This window comes from Mustela nivalis (assembly GCF_964662115.1).
Source record: "Mustela nivalis genome assembly, chromosome: 16".
NCBI lineage: Eukaryota > Metazoa > Chordata > Mammalia > Carnivora > Mustelidae > Mustela > Mustela nivalis.
In genome coordinates, this window is record NC_139035.1 from 15,995,094 (window position 1) to 16,015,905 (window position 20,812).

The 20,812-nt window shown below is 55.6% G+C and overlaps 1 protein-coding gene across 1 annotated transcript in view; it reads left to right on the forward strand.

Annotated features, from left to right (window-relative positions):
* Nucleotides 1-261: 261 nt before the first annotated feature.
* Nucleotides 262-20,812, forward strand: part of QSOX1 (quiescin sulfhydryl oxidase 1) — a 34,880-nt gene continuing 14,329 nt past the window's right edge. Inside the window, exons 1-6 of the mRNA XM_082701742.1 lie at nucleotides 262-635; nucleotides 7,530-7,630; nucleotides 15,626-15,671; nucleotides 16,222-16,324; nucleotides 17,820-17,910; nucleotides 20,083-20,228. Coding sequence (XP_082557868.1) covers nucleotides 368-635; nucleotides 7,530-7,630; nucleotides 15,626-15,671; nucleotides 16,222-16,324; nucleotides 17,820-17,910; nucleotides 20,083-20,228 — 755 coding nt within the window. The 5' untranslated portion in view covers nucleotides 262-367. The remainder of the gene's footprint in view (nucleotides 636-7,529; nucleotides 7,631-15,625; nucleotides 15,672-16,221; nucleotides 16,325-17,819; nucleotides 17,911-20,082; nucleotides 20,229-20,812) is intronic.

Genomic DNA, 20,812 nt, shown 5'->3' on the forward strand with positions numbered 1-20,812 from the left:
GAATCGATCCAACTTACTCCTTTTCCGTTAGGTACCGGGCTCGTGAGAAGCCAAATGACCTCCTCGAGTCCCCGGCAGCCACCGGAATACCGGTCCGGGCCTCTGCCGCGGAAACGCCCGGCTCGCTTGGGGGTGGGGGCTCCCGGGCCCCGGCGGCGCTCCCCGCCCGCTGAGGCCGGAGGCGGGAACCCACTAGCCGAGCTCCGCGGCCGCGGCGGATCGCGGGGCGGGGAAGGGGGCGGTGCCGGGCCGCGGAGGGGGCGGGCCCCCGAGGCTCCTCCCCCCGACGGACGCCGGAGGAGCGGCGGAACGGCCCGGCGCCCACTCGTCCGAAGCTGGTGCGCAGTGGTGGGCGCCGCGCCGCAGGATGGGCTGGTGCGGCTGCCGCTCCGGGCCGCCGCCGTCGCGGCTGCCGCTGCTGCTACTGCTGCTGCTGGGGGTGGCCGGCGCCGGCGCGGCCCCGCGCTCCGCGCTCTACTCGTCCTCTGACCCGCTGACGCTGCTGCAGGCGGACACCGTGCGCGGCGCCGTGCTGGGCTCCCGCAGCGCCTGGGCCGTGGAGTTCTTCGCCTCCTGGTGCGGCCACTGCATCGCCTTCGCCCCGACGTGGAAGGCGCTGGCCAACGACGTCAAAGGTGAGGGGCGGGCCGCTGGGGGTGGGGGGGATCTCCTCGCGCCCCTCCCCCCCCGGGGCGACCCCCTCCACCTGCCCAGCCGAGGGTCTCTCCCACCCGGCCCGCAGCCTCCGGCCCCGGGCCTCCGCCCATCTCTTCCTCTCTGGCCCTCGCACTTCCCCCGCGGTTTCCAGCCCTCACCTCCATTTTTGGCTCCCGCGCCTCGCAGTCTCTTTCCCCTTGGCCGGTGCCGGGAGCTGCTCCCCACTCCCAGCAGCCCGGGCCCTCACACCTGCTCTGACTTCCTGTGGGTCCTCAGGCGGCTTGGTGCCCCCATCCCTGCGCTGGCCTCTCCTTTGTTCCTCTAGCTCTGCTGACACCTTACGGCCTCCTCTGCTGTCGCCTGTGGCAGTCCCCTTCCTCTCTCTTGGGGACCCGCGTCGCTTCCTGCCGAGTTCCCAGGCTGCTGTGGGATCAGTGCTGGGGAGAAAAGGAACTGACATTCCCTCTGCCAACCCCTTGGCTGGTTGACCCAGCTGCTCCATAGACGTTTTTTCCCAGCTTTACTTTGGAGACAGTGTTCTTGTGTGGGCTCTAGGCCTCTCCCGACCTGCTGCCTGCAGCTCCTTAGCTTTTGGGCCACATCTTCTCTCTTCCCCTTGGCCACGCATTGTCTCAGACCCTTCTGTGTTAACCCATGAACCCAGAGGCCTGACTGAAGGCAGCCTTTTGGTGTGTGTTTGCCCTTGCTCCGTGTTCCTGTTCACTGGCATGACCCGTAGCACCCCGCATCTTCGATTCTAAGCCCTCAATTGTGAGACATACCATTCATTTACTAACAGCCTGAGGGGGTAGAGAGATAACAAGACCACTAAATGTATAGAGATTTGAAAGTGTACGCTATTACAGAAATGGTAAATTAAAACAACAATGACAAAAACCTTTAGAACTGAAAAAATATGGTCATAACAGTAGTAAATATGTACAAGTGCTTCCTGTACGTCTGACGCCTTTCTGGGTAAGTAGGTGACATGCATTATCTCCGAGTTTCCTTTCCAGAATTTGAGGATCTCTGTGGTGTCACACAGTTGCCTAGCCCAGATAGTGGGTGTTTGGTGGGTGTGGTGGTGGTGATTTGTTTCTGATTTGCTGCTTCTGAATGAAGCTACTTCCTGATTGTGGTGCTAGCTAGGGCTCTAGCTTGGCTCCACAACTGAAAATGATCACTGAATGAGGACTGTGGGGGTCTTAGGGAATAGGTCTCTTTCCTGAGAGAGAACTGGAACTGCTGTTTCCTTGCTACTCTGTTGGTATTTCCTTTTTTTTTTTTTTTTAAGATTTTCTTTTTTAAACAATTCATTTGAGAGAGAGTGAGAGCACAAGCTGGGGCAAGGTCAGAGGGAGAGGGAAAAGCAGACTACCCGCTGAGCGGGGAGCCCAACATGGAACTCCATCCCAGAACCCAGGGATCATGACCTGAGCTGAAGGTAGATGCTTTGCCATCTGAGCCAGCCAGGCACCCCTGGTATTTCTTAATCAGCTCAACCATTCATGGTAGAATAGTGCACTTATAGGTGTTGGTTTCCAAAGTTAGGCTCCCGTGTCCCCCAAGCAGCTCACATAATGGTTACTGAAAGGGCCAGATGGAAAGATGTATACATCTGTTAGCCATGTGGTCCTGGAAAGTTATTTTTAACAAAAGAGATGAACCATTTTATCTCTAGTGTACATGTGGCCATGTCTGCATGCTTCTCTGGTCCCATCACCTCAGTGTGCCATGTCTCAGCCGCTCTTCACACTGTTTCAGTGATACCGACACATCTGGGCAGGGCAAGGGGGAGGAAGAGTGTTGAACATGGACATGGAACACCTGAGGGGACATTAGGTGTTCAGGGGACCTTGTGGTCCTGAAAATCACAAAAATCCCCAGATCCGTTTCCACCTTGAGGCTATGAGAGGTCTCTAATGGCTGCAGATGAACTTAATCTAGAAGACTCTTCTATCTTAAGAATGCTGGAGGGAAGGTTAGCTTCCAGCTGACTCATGTGTGTGACCTCTTGCAACCCAGAGTTTTCCAGTGAATTGCATAGCTAGACACTGACCCAGCTTACTCCTGGGTGAGGGTTGCCACTTCCAAAAGGGGTCTTGCCCTAGGGCCTGGAGTGACAGTCTTCCCCTAAAAAATGCAAATCGAAATTCAGTCTCCAGGAAGGACAGTGGACGCACCAAAGTCTGTAGAGATGAACCACAGTCAGTGGAAAGTAGGAAGCCGGAGGTCTCCCAGGAGCCGCAGGGACGGCCTTAACAAGATCACGTTGGCTCTGGGGTAGGGAGGAGGGGGAGAGCAGCCGCTGGATCTGGTATCAGCCTGTGATTAGAGAGACCCCCCCCAACTCCAGTCCAAGGGCGAGGCCCTGCTGGGAAGCCAGGGTTGTTCTCACATCATCTCTGTATTACTGAGTTTCTTTGAGAAAATGATTGTGGGCCAGCACAGGGCTCGGACACCCTCTGGGGCCTGTTGGAGTGTGCCCCCCGCCTTCTGCCAATGGTAAGAGCGTCCGGGGTAGGAACACTGAGAGTGTGGAGGGTCATGGTGGGGAGAAACATTTTGCAACCCTGCCCGGCTGGCCTCGCATTTCATCTTGACTGTCTAGGGCCCCTTTATTCAGTGACTTGTGGGACGGCTTCTCTGGGGCGGTTGTCCCGATGGCCAGAGCGCTGGCTTCTAAAGATCTGGTCATCCCTTTCTAATCCAGGACAGCTCTTCTTGTGTCACCGTATGCTTGGGAAATTGATTGTGTTCATCTTAATCTTCATTACTTTTCACTGGCTAATCAATCCATAAATATTTGTTGAGTGACCTCTATGTGCAGAACACTGTTTACATTGCAGTTTGGGAAATGAGCTACACACAGCGGGAGAATTGAGAATTGGCAGCAAGGAGAAGCCGTGTTCGGGAAAGGCCAAAGGAGTGGCTCAGCCATTTCTGGTCGGAGCTCAGGGCAGGGTAGAGTCACAGAGGGCTAATCTGTCACCAGACCTTCATTCAGGCAGTTATTTATTACACACTTGCCTTATACACTTGCGTATGGGCCTTTGCAGGCCACTAGTGCGCATAGATATACACCTTATGAAAAAATACCTGTGCAATCGGTGGGGGTTTTTTGCTGTTGTTTTTAACAGGTGAGTAACCCGCCCGAGATTGTACAGATGCTGGAGGAGGTTCTTGAGCCCGTTTCTTTGGCTCTAGAAGCTAGGCAGGTGGAGAGGTGGGTGAAGGAGGAGTCCTCTGGGCTGGGAAAGTGCCCTCTGCCAAGCCACGGAGACGGCATTTATAAGGTGTGGATGTTTGGGGTAACACTGAACAGTGGTGGTTTGCCTTCTTTTCTTTTCCACGGTGTAGGCCACCTCTCTTGTACCCCTATGAATACCTTAGTGCGGAGCCTGGCACAGGGTAGGAGCCCAATGGACACTTATGCAGGCCAATGGTATGACCCTCACAGGAGTCCTAATGAGAATGTAGTGACCAAGCCTGCTGCTCGTGCTCTGGCTCTCCTGAACTCGGCCCTGGGGTGTCAGCCAGGTGTGAACGCCAGGGAAGGCATTTTGTCTATCCCATGACCTCACTGCTCAGAAGTCTGCAGCCAGGAGGAAGGGATGCTGTGCTGACGGCAGGGACTGGCTAACCCCTGTCGGGAGGACTCCTAGAGCCTTGGATGGAGGTCTGGTTCTCACCACTTGACTAGTTCTTGCTGGTTTGGGTGGATCTGGCCTCTGTCTTAATAGGAGCTTGCTTAACATGGGGAGGACTTATGGTGTCTGTTCGAGTTGCAAAGGACAGGAGAGACCATCTATCCTGGTCTTCGTTGGACGCATGAGGCGCAGGAAGGAGACATGTGGAGCTCATGGTGGCCACTTCTGGCTATAAGCAAGTCATGTGACTCTGGGTCCATGCCCCTTCTTGGAGTGGTGTGTGGGGGCAGGGATGCTGCCTCTGACTCCAGAAGGAGCCCGTGACCCCCCCCCCAGGGCGTCTCCTCACTCGCCACCCAGAGACCATAGATGTCCCCACCCTTCCCCTCTCCATGTGCTCATTTCCTCTGCTGTTAATAGAGTAATAGAGAAATTACTTTGCCAGGGCGGTAATTGCACCAGGAGACTTTTTTCTCCCCAAGAGTAGGGCTGGGCTGATACTGCTAATGTTAGGTGTTAAGCCTGCAGGTGGTGATGTGTAAGTCACCGGACACCTGAGAAAGCCTCCCTTGCCCAGTTCTGTTCCCCGCGGACAGCAGCGCACTTCACTTACTTGCAGCTTTGCATTACTGGTGGACTGCCCAGAGAACGGAGCTCTCCGTTCCGTGTACCAGGACTAGAATGAATGGTCAGGCCCATGGTGATTAGTAGCAAACCAGCTGTTCATTGTCACTATGGCTTATCAAGGTATTGACATTGATATTCCTGAGGAACATTTCTTAGCCAGGACTCTCAGCACCTGACTGGCCCCAGCCTACTCCCCCCACCTGCCACAGTACCTGGGGCAGGTAAGCAAAGGCACCAGTTCCATTTCACAGAGGGACAGGGAATCAAGGTATAAAGAAAGATAAGGAGTCAAAGAGCCACCCGGGAGCAAGGGGCTAATTTTCCCAGGCATCCCTTCCCCCGGTCCAACTAGGAATGCCCCACTCTGCCCCACCCTCCCTGGCTTTCCTGGTTGGGAAGCCGGCAGAGTAGCTCTGCTGTTCCGTCTTGGGCCGTCTTGAGACCAGAGGTTCAGATCCCAGATTCACCACTGATGCAGTACACCTCGGGCATGGTTCTCGGGTGGTTCTTTCTCAGGGGAGGAAAGCAGGTCTGGAGAAAATAGCTTCTGTGTCTCCCTGGAGGGTCATTGCACACTAAATGAGATAAGTTAGGCACAACGAACTCTTCGCCAACTCTCCATATGTGTGTTAACGTCATCTACGAGCCGAGTTGCTGACAGTGACTGGGTGCTTGAGTTAGAGTCCTGTGTCGCTTTAGGACAGCAGTGTTTTTACCATTGTCTCTTGCATGGGGTAGGTTGTGATCAAAGAGCAAAAATAGAAGGGTAATATCCTGCCTCGGGCGAGGGGGTGAGGGAGAGAAGTAGGTTTGAGTCTCGGGCCCTTGGAAAACTTGGAGGCTTCAGTGCTTTTTGTAGAGTCGGGGGGGAGGGTGCGCACCCCCATCCAGGGACAGTAGTGGAGAGAGGTCATCTAGGGCATGCTGTAGATACCCCCTGAGTGCTAGCTCCCTGTTCTCTCCCCTCCCCGCCCCTTCAGCCTTCCTGCCCCAATGGCAGGGGCATACTCTGGCACCAGGGATGGTGGCCTGTATTCTTGGAGAGGACAGGAGCAGCTGAGGCCTCAGTCCTTGGCCACCTAGCCAAGTGGCTTTGTGAGACCACTGCCGGCGGCCCTCGCTGGTAGAAGGACAAGAAATTGTGCCCCTTCCACCCTTTTGTCTGATCGACTTACTCTTTTGAGAGGTGCCAGATCTCTCCTGAGGGTCCCTGCACAAGGTGACCAGAGCCCGAGATGCAGGACAGACAGAGCCAAGTCTAGAGTGTGCCAGATGGCCGTAGGGGGTGACCTGGGCCTCCCTTGAGCAGGGAAGAAGCCACAGAAGGGCGGCTTGGGGTTCTCTTGCCTGTGATCCAGGACAAAACCCTATACCTAGGCAGCTCTTCTCATGTGCCTCACCTTTAGCCCTTGCCTGGACCCGTTAGGCTGGGGCAGAGCTGGGAGACCCCATTCTGGCACTGGAGCTGCTGGGAGCTGGGCCCTGGCCTGGGTCGACTGTGTCATGTGGTCAGAGGTCACCTAGTGTGGGCTGCATTGTCGGGAGGCCGGGCAGGGATGCAACGATGAAGAGGCATTTAGGGACAGACAGGCTTGTAACCATGGAGGTGGCCGGAGCAGGGCCCTGAACACGTCGCTCACCCAGGCGGGCCCCCCCGTCAGCTAAGTGACAAGCTTGCAGTCAGTCTCTCCCCTTGGTCCCTGCGGCTGGCCTACCCCGTGTCCGCACCCAGTTAGAGCTCTGAGCCACACCTTGGGCCCAGGCCGTCACCACCCCACGGTGTGTGTGGAGCTTGCCTTCCAGCCGAAGCAGGCTTGCTGTAACAGGGAACTTTGGTAGGTGCCCGAGGGGCCCCTGACCCAGGTTCAGGGGGCCTGCCTGGTAGAGAAGTCGGTTTTCTGTTTCACAGATCTTGGGCCATGGCCCAGAATGGTGCCATTATTTCCTCTGCCAGCAAGTTTCAGTGGAGGGAGGCCAGCAGCCTGGAGCCTACTGCAGGAGCGGGGTGCCCGGGCAGCTCAGGGAGCCTTTCATCTGTCTCCTTCCAGACTCTGGCCTCAGGGCTTCTTTCCCGGTGGCCCCTTGCTTCCAGGTGCCTTTCCCTCCCTCCCTGGGGCTCCCTGCCTCCCTCTCTGGCACCTGTGTGCCACCCGGGCAAGCGGGGCTGACTGCCAGTACCTTCCCGAGCATCCACTCGGAGTTGCAAACCTTCCCCCTTCTGGAACTGATGCTCTCTAGAGGGCAGGAGGGACAGAGGCCATGTCAGGGGTCCCCGGGGGTTCAAGCTCATCTCACGTCTTTCTTCAGCCCCTGCAGCCTCCGTGCCCCTCGCCCCCCGCCCCCAGAATAATGGAGAAACACAGATGCCATCCCAGGAGCGCCCGCCCTGTGCTACTTAGCCATGTCCTAAGCACGGACTGAGTGTGGGATGACCAGACCATCTCCGCGTTCCTGAGGAAGGGATGACCTTCCTCGGGCGAGCCCCAAGGGCAGGTGCTCTGGGCATTGGTGTGGCTGGAGTACGGCACGGGGCAGGCGAGCAGGCAGAGGTGCCGGCCCCTCTTACTGACCTCATTGTTCTTCTTTTCCTTTCAGACTGGAGACCCGCCCTGAACCTCGCTGCCCTGGACTGTGCTGATGAGACCAACAGTGCCGTCTGCAGAGACTTCAACATCCCCGGCTTCCCGACCGTGCGGGTGCGTGACGGGGGGCGGGGAGCAGGCGTGCTGCTGGAGGAGCGTGTGGCCGGCTGTCCCATGCCCCCCCGGCCCCGGAGCTCCATGGGGTCCTCCCATGCTTCTGGGCTTGATCAGCTTCGGTCACAGCCGCTGGAGCACTGTCCCCGTGCTTGATGAGACCCCTGCCACAGTGGCAGACAGGGGCATGAATTGGGAGGTTCGTTGGGTCTGGCAAGTTCTGCCCTTTAAAAAGGAAGGGACAGGGGAGGGTATTTATGATGGGCTGGTTTCAGCTACTGTGATTTGAGCTGTGAGGTGGTTATGGCCTGGGCTGGTGAGATCCCGCAGCTCCCAAGCGCCTCTTCTCCCAGCCTTAGAGGCCTGCTCTCACCCTATAAACCCCAATTCGGGCTGTGACCCTCTCACAGTCAAGATCAGATTCAGGAGGCCTGATGATCTTCCAGAAAATACCAGCAAGCTTCCTCCTCATCAGGCAAGTGCCTTGAATCCAAGTAGCTCAGAAGTGACCTGTCAGGGTAGCCTCACCCCGTGGTCAGATGCCAGCGCCTCAGGCAGCAGGGATCCCCGTCACGGGAGCCATCACACCCAGCACATGAGGGCTCTGTCACCCCGGCTCTGGCTGAAAGTAGCGTGAGCTCTCCAGTGAGGCCTTGCCCGACAACCTGCCCACTGTGGGGCATCGACAGCTTAATTACCATCTAAACAACTTCCAAGGCTCTGGGAAGCCGAGAAGGGCAAGGCTGTGCAGTTACACTCGGTGCCCTTCCAAGGGCTCAGGCCCAGCTGTAATGCAGTTAGTTTGCTTCCACATTAAAGAATCAGAACCTCTCTCCCTACCTCCAGCTGTAATTAGCCTCCTTCTACCAGAATGGCATCTAGAAAAGCATTTCTTCTATAACCACTAAGAATAATCCGGAAAGGCCTCTGAAAGCTAAAATTGCCAAGTATTGTCCCCTGAACAAGATATCTGAGCTCAGGGTCCTCAAGTTCCAAGCAGAACCATGAGCCGGATCTCAGCCTAATTACTCCAAGAGAATTTTTCTGGAAAGCCAGGCTCCAGCAGGAATGTCCAGCTTGAACTCCATGTGACCTTTCTGTTCCTCATGCCCAGTGAAATCCTGCTGGGTTCGAGATCCCCACAGGCTGAGAGGGCTCCGTCCAACGTTCTTGTTACCACTTGGGGCCAGTCCTAGGCCCCAGGTTTAGCCGAGACCAGGCTGGTCTGGCAAACAGGTCCTGCCATATCACTTAGAGGTCCCAGGAGAGAGACGGCCTATCAGTCATCTCTTTCAAGTCAAACACCTCCCTGGCAGGGCAGTTGCTTTGCCATATCCTAGTCCCAAAACATGTAACTGAAAATATTCCAAATTACTCTCCGGGGGCAGACGAGGATCTCTGTTGCTTTGGCTGAACCAGGGTGAGCGGCCCTGTGTGAAAAGTTGTGGGAAAACCAGTGTGTCTGGAAGAGTCCTCATTCACAGGCTGCTGCTTCTCTCAGCGAAGATTGGCCCTGGGGGTCCAGCCCCCTGGGAATGGGACGGGCATTGGTGCCAGGGCTGGGTGAGGACATCTGGCGGGAGGAGGCGGGTTCTGTGGGACCTGGCACCCGAGGCTTGGTGTTTCTACCTGGGAGAGACCGGGGCTCGGTGGGTGTGAGGGAGGTCCCCAAGTTCCCAGCGCCTACCCAAGTCACGCAGCACACGCAGCCCGAATGCCACGTATGATTAATCATGTCCTGCCCCGCCCCGCTGGCTGTGGGAGGAGAGCTGGGAGGCCTCGGAGCCGGTCGTCTGGACCTTCCCCGGCCTCCACACGGGCAGTGCCTGGCTGGGCCTGGCAGTTCAGTTTCAGCCGAGAGAGGCCCTCAGTGCCCTGTGCTCTGGCCTCTACCCCAGGGGCCAAGTGCTTCTAGAGCCGGCTGGGTCTCTGCTCTAAGGCACGACCGAGTAAGATACGTACTCTTCACAGAGAGATCCAGAAGTTGGTTTGTATGTGATCACCAGCTCGAAAGTTTCATAAAACAATATTCATTCTTTTTTGTTTTTTTTTAAGATTTTATTTATTTATTTGACAGACCAGAGATCACAAGTAGGCAGAGAGAGAAGGGGAAGCAGGCTCCCCACTGAGCAGAGAGCCCGATGCGGGGCTCGATCCCAGGACCCTGGGATCATGACCCGAGCTGAAGGCAGAGGCTTTAACACACTGAGCTACCCAGGCGCCCGATATTCTTTCTAAATGCAGTACACGCTGCTATTTTCTATTCCATATATTTTTTAAATTAATTTTTTTGAAAAAATACTAGCAACTCACTAAATTGATGCTACAGTTTAGGTTGCTTCTAATGTTTGCAAAAGGCTGCTCAAACAGATGCAGATCTCCAGAGAGTCTGGCGTGCCTGTGGGCATCACGGCTGGACTCCCTGGGAAGCATTGCAGGCCCTCCAGGTCGGCCTGGCTGCCAGTGGGCTGGAGAGAGAGCCCTGTGGCCCTGTCTGCTGCGCCCCTGGGACTGGGCCGGTCTTCACTCCTATGCATAAAGGCTGTGAGAACTCGAAGATGAGGGCACACGCTGAACAGGGGAAGAGAGAGTGTTGCTGGTATCATGGAGACAGACCCACACATGAGTCTGGGCCACCCCCAGGTACATGTGTCATTGTCCCTTTCCTCCGCCTCCTGCCCCTTGTCACCATTTGCAGGCAGTGAGCTTCACTAGCCCAGCCTGTTTAGCAAACACCCAGCCCTGCAGGGCCTGCTGTGTCAGGGGCCCTTCAGACCGGAAGAAAACAAAGGTGTGGGGGAGGCAGGGAGGGAGGAGCTGGCCGCAGGTTCCGGCTGGCGCTTAGGGAACCTAGAGGCTGGAACTCTGGGGGAGGGGCCTTGCCGTGGGCCACAGGAGCGCCCTCAGGGGGTCATCCATCAGGACCCCTTGTAGCCAAAGGCCCAGCCAGGATTAAGATTGCAGAAAGCATCAGCGCTGGGGTGGGAGAGGACAGAAGTTTCCCCTTTGCAAGATCCTTAGGTAATTGATGTGGGTTCAAATTCTGGCCCCACAGCTTCTGTATGTACTAGATGTGACTCAGAGGGTTTAACAGTGCCTCGGCGACAGGCCTCAGTTTCCTTCGTCTGTAAAAAGTGGGATGATAGTATCTATACCTAATAGGATTGTTGCCAAGTGTGAAGTGAGGTCTTACACGCGAGAGGGAGGAGACACCGTGTGGTATTACCTGGAGTTCAGTTAACTCGGCTTCCTTCCCGCTGTCCTGTCTCCTCCCTAAGTCACCCAGTGGAGCTCCCAGTAGCTCCTCTGTGGGCGCTGCCTTTAGGCTGTCCGTCTGTCTGTCCATCAGCAGCTGTTGAGTGAGTTGAGTGAGTACTTGGCCGGGGGCCGGCAGGCGGTGAGGGATCCGTATGCGGTAGATGCCAGAGGAGCTCACCTGGGCTCACTGAGCCCTTTCCCTCAGAGAGGAGGGACTTCCACTCGGTGTTGGAGGATGTACGGGTCTGGGCTAGGAGGGGAGGAATGCCGGCCGGGGAGGAGGGAAGAGCAGAGGCCCTGTGTGGGCAGAAGTGTGTCACAAGTTGAGAAGGCTGGTCTGGCTGGGGCAGAGGCTCCTGGGGAGGGTTGAGGCAGGGCTGTGGCAGGGCCCTGAACTCAGGGCTGGGAGGTGGATACCCTTTGGGGGTACAGAGGCTCGGCTGTTACCTTATGTGGCTCTTGTGATGGGGGAGGGGTCCTAGGGGGTGACTTCTGCCTCTCTCTGGAGGAAGGAGATGGGCCCCCCAGCCCCCTGTTGTCCTCCGGCCTCCTCCACAGTCAGTCTCCAGCGTAAGAATGGTTAGGCGTGTGGATCCTCCTGGGCTCACTGTAAGCTGTTCGGAGATGGGGTCGTTTTCCTTGGAACTTGTTTTAAAAGCTGGGCCTCGTGTCATCGATGGTCGCTGTTGGGAAGCACGCTGCCCGTTCAGCCTTGACTCCTAGAAAGGCAGGTGCTCCTTGATATTGGTGTTGATTTTTGACAGTTTGGTAAGACCCACCTCGTGCCTTTGGGGAGCCGTGGAGGCCTTCCAGCAGCACCAGCGCTGGGGAGGGCAGGCGCTAGTGATGGAGGGAAAGGGTCCCGGTGACAACCGCTCCTGGAAAAAAAAGACTCACTGCTGACATCTTAATTACCTGTTCCCAAGGAGTGGTGGTGGTTTCCCCTGGGGAGGCACACGCCTCCAACAGCTGACTTAAGAAGGATGCCTTTTAATAGGAGGACAAAAATGTGCCCTGACTAGATTTTAATATGATTTTCACATGAGCATCTATGGTGATCAAAGGATAGAGGGGTTCTCTGTTGGACTGAACAGATGTCTTGTGAGTACTTCCGTGTCCTAGACACTGTGGAGCTTGCCGAGATGCCGAAGTGTGGCCCTGTCCTCAAGAAAGTTCAGGTTCAGGTTCGGGGTACCTGGGTGGCTCAGTGGGTTAAGCCTCTGCCTTCAGCTCAGGTCATGATCACTAGGTCCTGGGATTGAGCCCTGCGTCAGACTCTCTGCTCGGCAGGGAGCCTGCTTCTCCGTCTCTCTCTACCTGCCTCTCTGCCTACTTGTAATCTCTTTCTCAAATAAATAAATAAAATCTTAAAAAAAAAAAAAAAAAGAAAGAAAGAAAGAAAGAAAGGAAAGAAAGTTCAGGTTCCAGGCCCATCGTAGCCGAAGTGTCGGAAAGAAGGCCAGTGGAAGGTGTTTCAGAGTTTGGGTCAGATCCTGGAAGGCTTTGAGCACAGTGAGTTTGGACATTATTCACTAGTAATGGGGAGTCGTGGAAGAGATTTGAGGAGGAGGGACACGATCAGACTAGAACGGTGCCACTAAGCAAAATGCAATGAGGAGCAGTTGGAGAATGAAAAGGCGGAGCAGATGAACATTTCTGAGCTCACAGACTGGTAGGGACTGTTGCATTAGTCTAGGAAATAGGTGGTAAGCTCTGGTCTGGACAAGGCAGCCGGCCCAGAGCACTGCTGAAGAATCACAAGGTCAAATTCATAGACCTTGTCCTCTGACTGGCAGATGGAGGTTGCGGGGGAGAAGAAGCTGGTCTGGTTAACGGGGAGGACATGGTGTGAGACAGGGAACACAGATGGAGAAACAGGTTGGGGGAGGGATGACTTGGTCTTGGTCGGGGGGCTGGTACTGGTGTGGAGAGCACCAGGAGGAAGCAAGTCTAGGACAGGTGAAGGCTTGAGACAAATGATTTGATGGCAAATCATTTAGACCAAGTACATGATGTTGGCAAGGAAGACAAACAGTAGGCTTGTTTGTTCACTCATTTACTTGCTCCCTCATTCAAAAACATGGACACACACACACACACACACACACACTTTGTGACAGTACTTCCCAGAGAAGAGTGTTGAGCTGATACGTGGGAGTAAGAGCGACTGGGGCAAGAGATCATGGGGGCAGTAGACAGGAAAGGAGTCAGGGGAGCGGCTAGGACAGGGCTAGGGGAAGGCCGGGAAGGTAGCCAAGCTGGCCTGGTCGGTGCCGGATGAATCAAGGGAGGTGGCACGGGAAGCCAAGAAGGAGCACATCGGCATATGTGGTACCAAACATGGCAGACCCGGCCATGTGGGAAGGGTAGGCAATGCCACCCTGAGACCCGGCAGAGAAAGCAAGTGGGTGGGGGGGACAGTGGGGTCAGAGAGGGGCAGTTGGAGAGGCGGAGCAGACACTGCTTGGAGAAATCTGTCAGCCCAGGGAGTCGGGGCGTGCCGCAACTGGAGCGGGGAGGAGGGCGTCTCTCGATTCCCACCTGTCGGCCCTTCCTGTCCCTTTTTTTTTCCTTTTTTTAAAAGAAATTAGATTAAAAGGATCGGAATCTACTTGCGGGCCTAGGGAAGTTGTTGGCAGAAAGGGGAAAGAGAGGTTAATGGACAGGAAAAAGTTCCTTAGAACATGAAGTGGGAGCCAGAGCTCCAGTGCAGTCGTCCCTCTGGAAGGCAGATGGGAGGCTTCTGTGTGTGACAGCCCAGGGGGACATGGAAGGACTCGGGAGGACTTCCCGTGACCCTGCACTTCAAGGACTGTGTCTCCGAGTCCCTGCATTCCTCTGGGTCAGTCTTGCTGGGGCTCCTGCCCGACCGCCCTCAGAACACTCAGCCAGGGGCCAGCAGGCTGCCTTTTGATTGTGGTAAGACCACCCCCCTTGCAGTGAGGCACCTGCTCAGATCCGGGGGAGGCTGTGGTGGCCGAGAAAAGTGACCGCGCTGCTGAAAACAACAGCTGTAGCTGCGCGGGTCCACCCTGAATTCCCACCGTTCAGGGAACTTGTGAGCATTTTTACAAGTGTTAGGGTAACGTATAATCTCACTCAAAATTTGCTCAGTGACTGCAAAGGATATTATTACAAATATACATGGCACGTATCAGCAGATGGTTTCCACTCAGAATAAAAGTTTATATTGATGGTCTAAGAAGAGAGGATAAAACAGCAGGACTTAGGAGCCGGGTAAGGGCCGGGGGAACAGGAGAAGGTTGCAGGTGACAAGACACGGGAAGGTGGGCCGGTGACGTCCAGATTTTCGTGTCCTGCCTACAAATGACTAAATAAATACAAATAAATACAGTGTTGCTTTTTTTTTTTTTTAAAGATTATATTTATTTATTTGACAGAGATCACAAGTAGGCAGAGAGGCAGGCAGACAGAGAGGAAGGGAAGCAGGCTCCCTGCTAAGCAGAGAGCCTGATGCGGGGGCAGCGTGATCCCAGAACCCTGGGATCATGACCTGAGCCGAAAGCAGACACTTTAACCCACTGAGCCACCCAGGTGCCCCTGATCAGAGTTTCCTAGCATTTAGAAGGTGGAACAAGGGAAGAGGGTGATAATCACCCTGCAGGTAACATGTATTGATCCCCTACTGTATGCATGAGCCACAAGCACTGGAGACTTATCATCTTTGAGTCTTCACAGCAGTTCCTTGAGGTGATGGCGCCATCCCTGTCTTAAAGATGAGATGGGATTGCCCAAGGTCACGCTGCAGGGGTATGGCAGAGCCAGGTCTGGTACCCAGGTCCGGTAGACCCCGGGGCCTGCACTCAACCACCAGCTCGGGAGAAGTCCAGAAGGATGGCCATGCCGTTGCAGCAGATGTCCGGGGAGGCTGCAGGTGGCCCCAGAAGATCTCAGAAGAGTCTTCTTCCCGGCCCGCAGACTCTCTGCCAGACACTTAGGTGGCTGTCTGTCTGTCTGTCAGGACCACTGAACTGTACTCCCTCCTGAACCCGCGAGAGCACAGGCCAGAGCTCTGGCAGCAGTCTTTCCACTTAGGCAGAAGCCCAGATTCTGACAAGTTGTCTTTGTTCTCTCTGTCCTCTTGCCCAAGGAGGTGACAGACTGAGCCCGGAGTGTCCTGTAAATGGGAAAAGGGGACAAAGTGATGAGTTCAGTTGACCTGTCTGTAACAGGACTTGTGTCTGCAGGGGCTCAGGCGAAACCTTCAGCAGGACCTGACCTGGAGACCCCTCCCTCCACGGGGAGTCTGCCGAGCCAGGCTGGGAGTTCTCCGTGGACAGACACCAGCCGCTGGTGGTGGTGGACAGATTGCCTCAGAGGGCAGCTGACGCTCCCTGGGGGACATATGAAATGACTTTGTTTCGTCAGTTAAGTCAGCCTCATCCACTCAGTCATGCAATGAGTGTTTTCATTCATTCGTTTCAAGTCGGAGAGACCGTCCACCACTCGTGGAGTGTGTAGGCTGCTCCTGCGTGTCGCCGGGTGCGTCAGAGCCATGGGGGTGGGGATCGGATGCGCAGACGGTGGGGACAGGAATCAGCGTCCAGCTCCAGGAGCAGATACCTCCCTGTTCTCCTTACAGACGAGGGAACTGAGGCTCAAAAAAGTTAAGTCATTTGCCCGAAGTCAGCCTCTTTAGTGAGCAGCCCCTCTGGCCCCTGTGTGGGAGTCTTAGCTCCGTGTGTTACTGACTCTGGCCTGTGTGTTTGCTTCCAGTTCTTTAAGGCCTTTTCCAAGAATGGCTCAGGATCAGCATTGCCAGGTGGGTCTCCTTCTGTTATCAATATCTTCTTTTTCTTTCTGTTGGGTTCCTGCTGAGGTGAGGAGAGCCCAGCAAGGTCCATAGGGTAAACAGTTTCCTAAGTGGAAATGGAGTTTTGTGTTTTCTTGGGGCCTTCCCGGCCAGCCTGGATGGTGCCTTCTGGAAAAGGGGGCTGAAGAAACCCTTCTATTTTGCTCCATTCAGGGTCCTGGGAAGAGGGGAGGGTCGCCATGAACGCAGGCTAACCCGTCATGTCAAAATGGGGTTGGCATCCAGAGGGACAGAGCAGACAGCCTCCGGGGAAAAGCACTCACGGGCTCCAGGCCAAGGGGCTCCTTCCTGCCCTCTGAGGGATGGGTCTTCTCGTGTAACTTAGGGCCACAGAAGAAGACCCCACCGCACTGCTCTAATAGAGAAGGACTGACCCATGCTCTGTTTCTCTCAGAACTAGCCTGTGCCCCGGGCCCTTTGTTTCAGCAAAGCTGACAAGGCCGCTGGGATGATTGCTCCCTCCTCATGCGCCCCCTCCCCCATGTCCGTCTTCATCCAGTGGCTGGTGCTGATGTGGAGACGCTGCGGAAGAGGCTCATTGACGCCTTGGAGTCCCATAGTGACACGTGGCCCCCTGCCTGCCCCCCGCTGGAGCCTGCCAGGTATGCGGGGCTGGAGCAGGTGTGGTGCGGTGTGGGCCAGGATCGCAGGCCTGGGAGTGAGAGGGTAGCGGCGACAGCTGGACAGCTGCGTAGGGGATACAAAGGCCTTTGTCTCTGGGACAGACCCTCTGTGGGTAAGAGCCCGGAGCCGCTCTTGCGCAGAGTAGGAGACTCGCTGTTGCTGGAGGGCCTCCCCTTGGAGCCCTGGCTTCGTGGGGCCAAAGGGTGCAAGGGAAGGAAGAGATGGGTGGCGGTTGTCCGGGCCCTGCCTGCCTCTGCTCTTCACAGCCTGTGTTCCGGAACGTTTGTGGGGTGCAGCAGACTTCACAGCATCTAACCCAGAGGGGGCACTGGCAGAGTGGACATGGGGACAAAGAAGGAAGGCTCAGAGGAAAAGGGAGCCCTGCCTCTAAGAGGAAGTGGTCATCTGTCTGAGCGGTCGCTGTGACTGGGGGGTGGGCCACGGCGGCTGGTGGCCCGCTTCTGCCCGCCAGGCAGGCTCCCAGGATTGCCTCTTCTAGAAGGAAAGGGTGCGGTGCCTCGCTTCGGCTCTCCCACAGAGGGTAAACTGAGAGCACTAGGTCTCGCCCTCCTAGATGAGAACTTGAGACAGGATAGAGCCCACCTCAGGGATTCCTGCCAAGAAGGAGCAAATCTGGGTACCCGCAGGCACTGCTGGAAAGATCCCAGCCTCTGAGCGCAGGGAAGATCCCAGGGCCTGAGGAGGCTCAGGAAGCAGGCGCTGGGGCTCCAGGCCCCCACATCCATTTACTCATGTTCTTGAAAGCAGTAGTCCTGCCGAGAGACTGTGCTGCTAGCATCAGTTGGGGTTGAATCCAACCCTCAATTTTTTTTTTTTTTTAAATCAGCTACGTGCGGGCACACGTAGTCCTGGAGGGTCCCACAGAGACCCTGGGCCCAGTGTTAGTCTTGGTGTGGTTTGGGGCTGCCCTAGACCCCTTCTCTCCAGGAAACATTCCTACTCGCCTGCCCTTACTTACATTTCTCAGTGACCGTGTCCATCTCTCTCTCATGCACATACATCCTTCGTGGTGCATTTTCAGTCCCACGGATCTCAGAAGCAGCAGGTCAGGTAGACCTGCCAACCTCATGGGTCCTGAACATTGTCCGTATTCACTCAGCCTTGCCCTTATCAGAACACAGAGACCGCTGGTCTCAAAGCCCCCATCTCCTGTCCTCCTCCTCCTCCTCCTCCTCCTCCTCCCCAGGCCACCTCGTACTCACTCCAGATTCTTAAAAGAAACAATGTGAAAAAAAATCAAAATGTGGACCAAAGGAGAAGCAGCTTGTAGGGAAGCAGAGGCAGCATCCTCTCAGACTAAGGGTTTGGCTTGCTGCCCCTGGAGGGCTGGTGGGGGCGACTTCCATGGAGCCTCGAGTGGGAACAGGCGGGGGATATATGGCTGCCCCCATAGTTTTGTGACAGGCGTGCCTGGTGTCCCCAGCAGGTCACTGCCGCTCTTGTCTCTTGCAGGCTGAAGGAGATTGATGGATTCTTTGCGAGAAATGACAAAGATTTCTTGGCCCTGATCTTTGAAAAGGAAGGCTCATACCTGGGTAGAGAGGTGAGCGCCCCCCAGGGTCCCTGCAACACCAAGGTGGGCGTCAGCAGAGAGCCCAGTGAGTTCAGGAGCGGGGCTGTTCCGGTGAATTCTGGGGTCTCGGCCTCATGCACGCCTTAGCCCAGCACTGGCCTGACCCCTGCTGGACGACCCAGGAAGTGTGGGAGCTGGGCCTTTCCGTGGGAAAACCTTTGTCTTTTTTATCTCCCTTGTTGAACGTGCCTCTGTAACACCCGCTGTTCACTGAGCACTGGACTAGAGTGCGGGCACACGTAGTCGCTAATCTTCGCAATTAAGGATGATGACCGGGAAACAGGTTGAAGGGCCCCGGGCCGGTGGATTGGTTGGAGCAGGGCTTTGAACCAGGTCTGTGAGTGCCGCAAGCCTGGTGGTTTCCACACCGCCCCACCCCTGCGGAACAGGAGCCTGAGTGTGGGGAGGGGCGGTCAGAGCTCGTTCAGGGCCTCTGGAGAAAGCAGTAACAGAACAGGCAGGTGTGAATTGTCGCCCCATGGTGACCGTCTGCCCCAAGCCCCGTTTCCCTGTCTGGAAAGTGTGATTGCTCCCTTTCCTCAGAACTGGCACAAATGAGGCAGGTTAGGGGAAGGGCCTGGACTGGTAGCTGGCGCAGAGTAGGTGCTTTTTAAAGATCCGTTCCCCTGGCCTAATGCAGAGAGCTGTCCAGTCTGCCGCTGGCGCACAGACTTCTCTACACCCCTTGTGGGCTTTTCCCAGCCGCCGAGGGGGGATGGGCCAGGCCAGAGGTGAAGTCCCAAAGTAATGCAGGGATGCAGAAGAGGCAGGAGGTGGAGATGAAATTAAACACCACTGCTGGCTCCGAATGCTTTCCTCCTGAAATTCCTCAAGCATATCCAGGATGCTACGGGCTGCCTCCAGGCCTCTGAGCCCTGAGAGAGGAAACAGAGGGCGATGGGGAGGGGCACGGAGCTTTGCTGAAGGATTTCCTGCCCCTTCTGGGGTCCCAGCCCAGGCCTAATGACAAGGAAATGATAAATAAATGTTCATTGGAAACAGATCTTCTCCCTACTGCCCCTCAGGGCCAGGGACCCTGTTTCCATGCAGAGATGCTCATAGATGGTTAGTGTGAGAAGCAGGAGGGCTCAGTAGTCAAGAGCACAGACGCTGGAGCCAGTTTGAACTGGGATGCATTGCCCAGTCCCGGCACTTCCTGCCTCTGTCCCCCGAACACTTGATTTCACCACTTACCCTTTGTGTTCTCATTTGCAATAGACATTTTAGTTTTTTGATTTTTTTTAAAGATTTTTTATTTATTTATTTGACAGAGATAAAGATCACAAGTAGGCAGAGAGGCAGGCAGAGAGAGAGGGGGAAGCAGGCTCCCTGCTGAGCAGAGAGCCTGATGCGGGGCTCGATCCCAGGACCCTGGGATCATGACCTGAGCCGAAAACAGAGGCTTAACCCACTGAGCCCCCCAGGTGCCCCAAGGCATTTTAGTTTTTTAATGAACACTTGTATACCCCAGTCACTTATACATGCCCCAGTCACTGTTACACATTTCATAAAATTAACCCCTTCGGTCCTTTTAACAGCCCTCTGAGGTTGGTGTGTGTGTTATCATTCCAGCTTTGCAAGTAAAGAAATGGAGTCGGGGAGGTTTAGGCCAGTGGCACCAGGATGCAAACAGAGGCAGCCCCGGCTTGGTCTCCTGATAATAGTTCCCATCTCATAGCATTATCTTGAAGATTCAGTGAAGCGATCCATAAACAGTCATAATACCATCTCAATAAATGTTAGCTAACATGGTTTTCCCCCTTATTTCTTTCTAAAAATAAAATCATGTCTAAGTATGTTTTTCTGACTTGAAATAGAGATAGAAAGCCTTGTAAATATAAGAATAAAAATGAAACCACATTTTATTATGCCTTCTACAAATTACTTTCATTGGAAAGAAAATTGTATTAGATTGGACTGCCCTAGGAAATTCAAGGCGTGTGGTGTGCACAGTTCCAAGGCCCCTGTTCTGGGCAGCATGTGACTCTTGTCGCCTGTGGGGTAGTTGTGGTTGGTGGCAGGAGACTGCCGGCACGCTCGTCCACTCCCCAGAAGGCTTAGAGTCTGGATGGTGCCCGCCCAGGGCTCCCTCTGCCCAGTGGCTGGCCCCGCCCCCCGCAACATGTCTGTCTGTTTCCACAGGTGACTCTGGACTTGTCCCAGCACCAAGGCATAGCCGTGCGCAGGGTCCTGAACACGGAGGGCGATGTGGTGAGCAAGTTCGGGGTCACTGACTTCCCATCTTGCTACTTGCTGTTTCGGAATGGCTCTGCCTCTCGGGTCCACGTGTGAGTGCTGTGTGTCCCTCCGTCGCCCTCCCTTCTCCCCTGCCCACGTCCCTCCTTCCCGCCTACAGAAGCCTGCCTCGTTCTTCCTCCTGCAGTCGCTCTGAGGAGCCCCCTTGTGCAGGAGAAGCCGCTGCCTGTGCATGGAGTGGGTGGGCAGTGCCAGGCACGCGGCCCCCCGGCTCAAGAGTCCGGTCTCGGGCCCCTGGTGCACTTGCCGCTGCTCCGGCGCCGTCGCCCTGGCGGCCCTGGCTCTAGTCCCCATCCTCCGCGGTTCACAGACTCCTTGGCAGGCTGCGGGCCTGGCAGGCGCTCAGATATGCCTGACCCTCCCTCCCTTTGGTTTTCTAATTGCAGAAAAGTTCATTAGGAGCTAGACAATAGCCAGTTCCAAAATGCCAAGAGAAAACAATCAGGCCAGCCTCAGCCCCTCTGTCAGGCTCCCGCTGCTGAATGGCCCGTTAAATGGCGCCAGATGGTGCCTTGGTGCCCTCCCTGGGCAGATGATTGATGTCGCCTGGCTCCTGCCGGCAGGAGCTCGAGGGCCGGGGAGACCGAGACTTGCCTGAGGTGCCCAATGAGCTGCC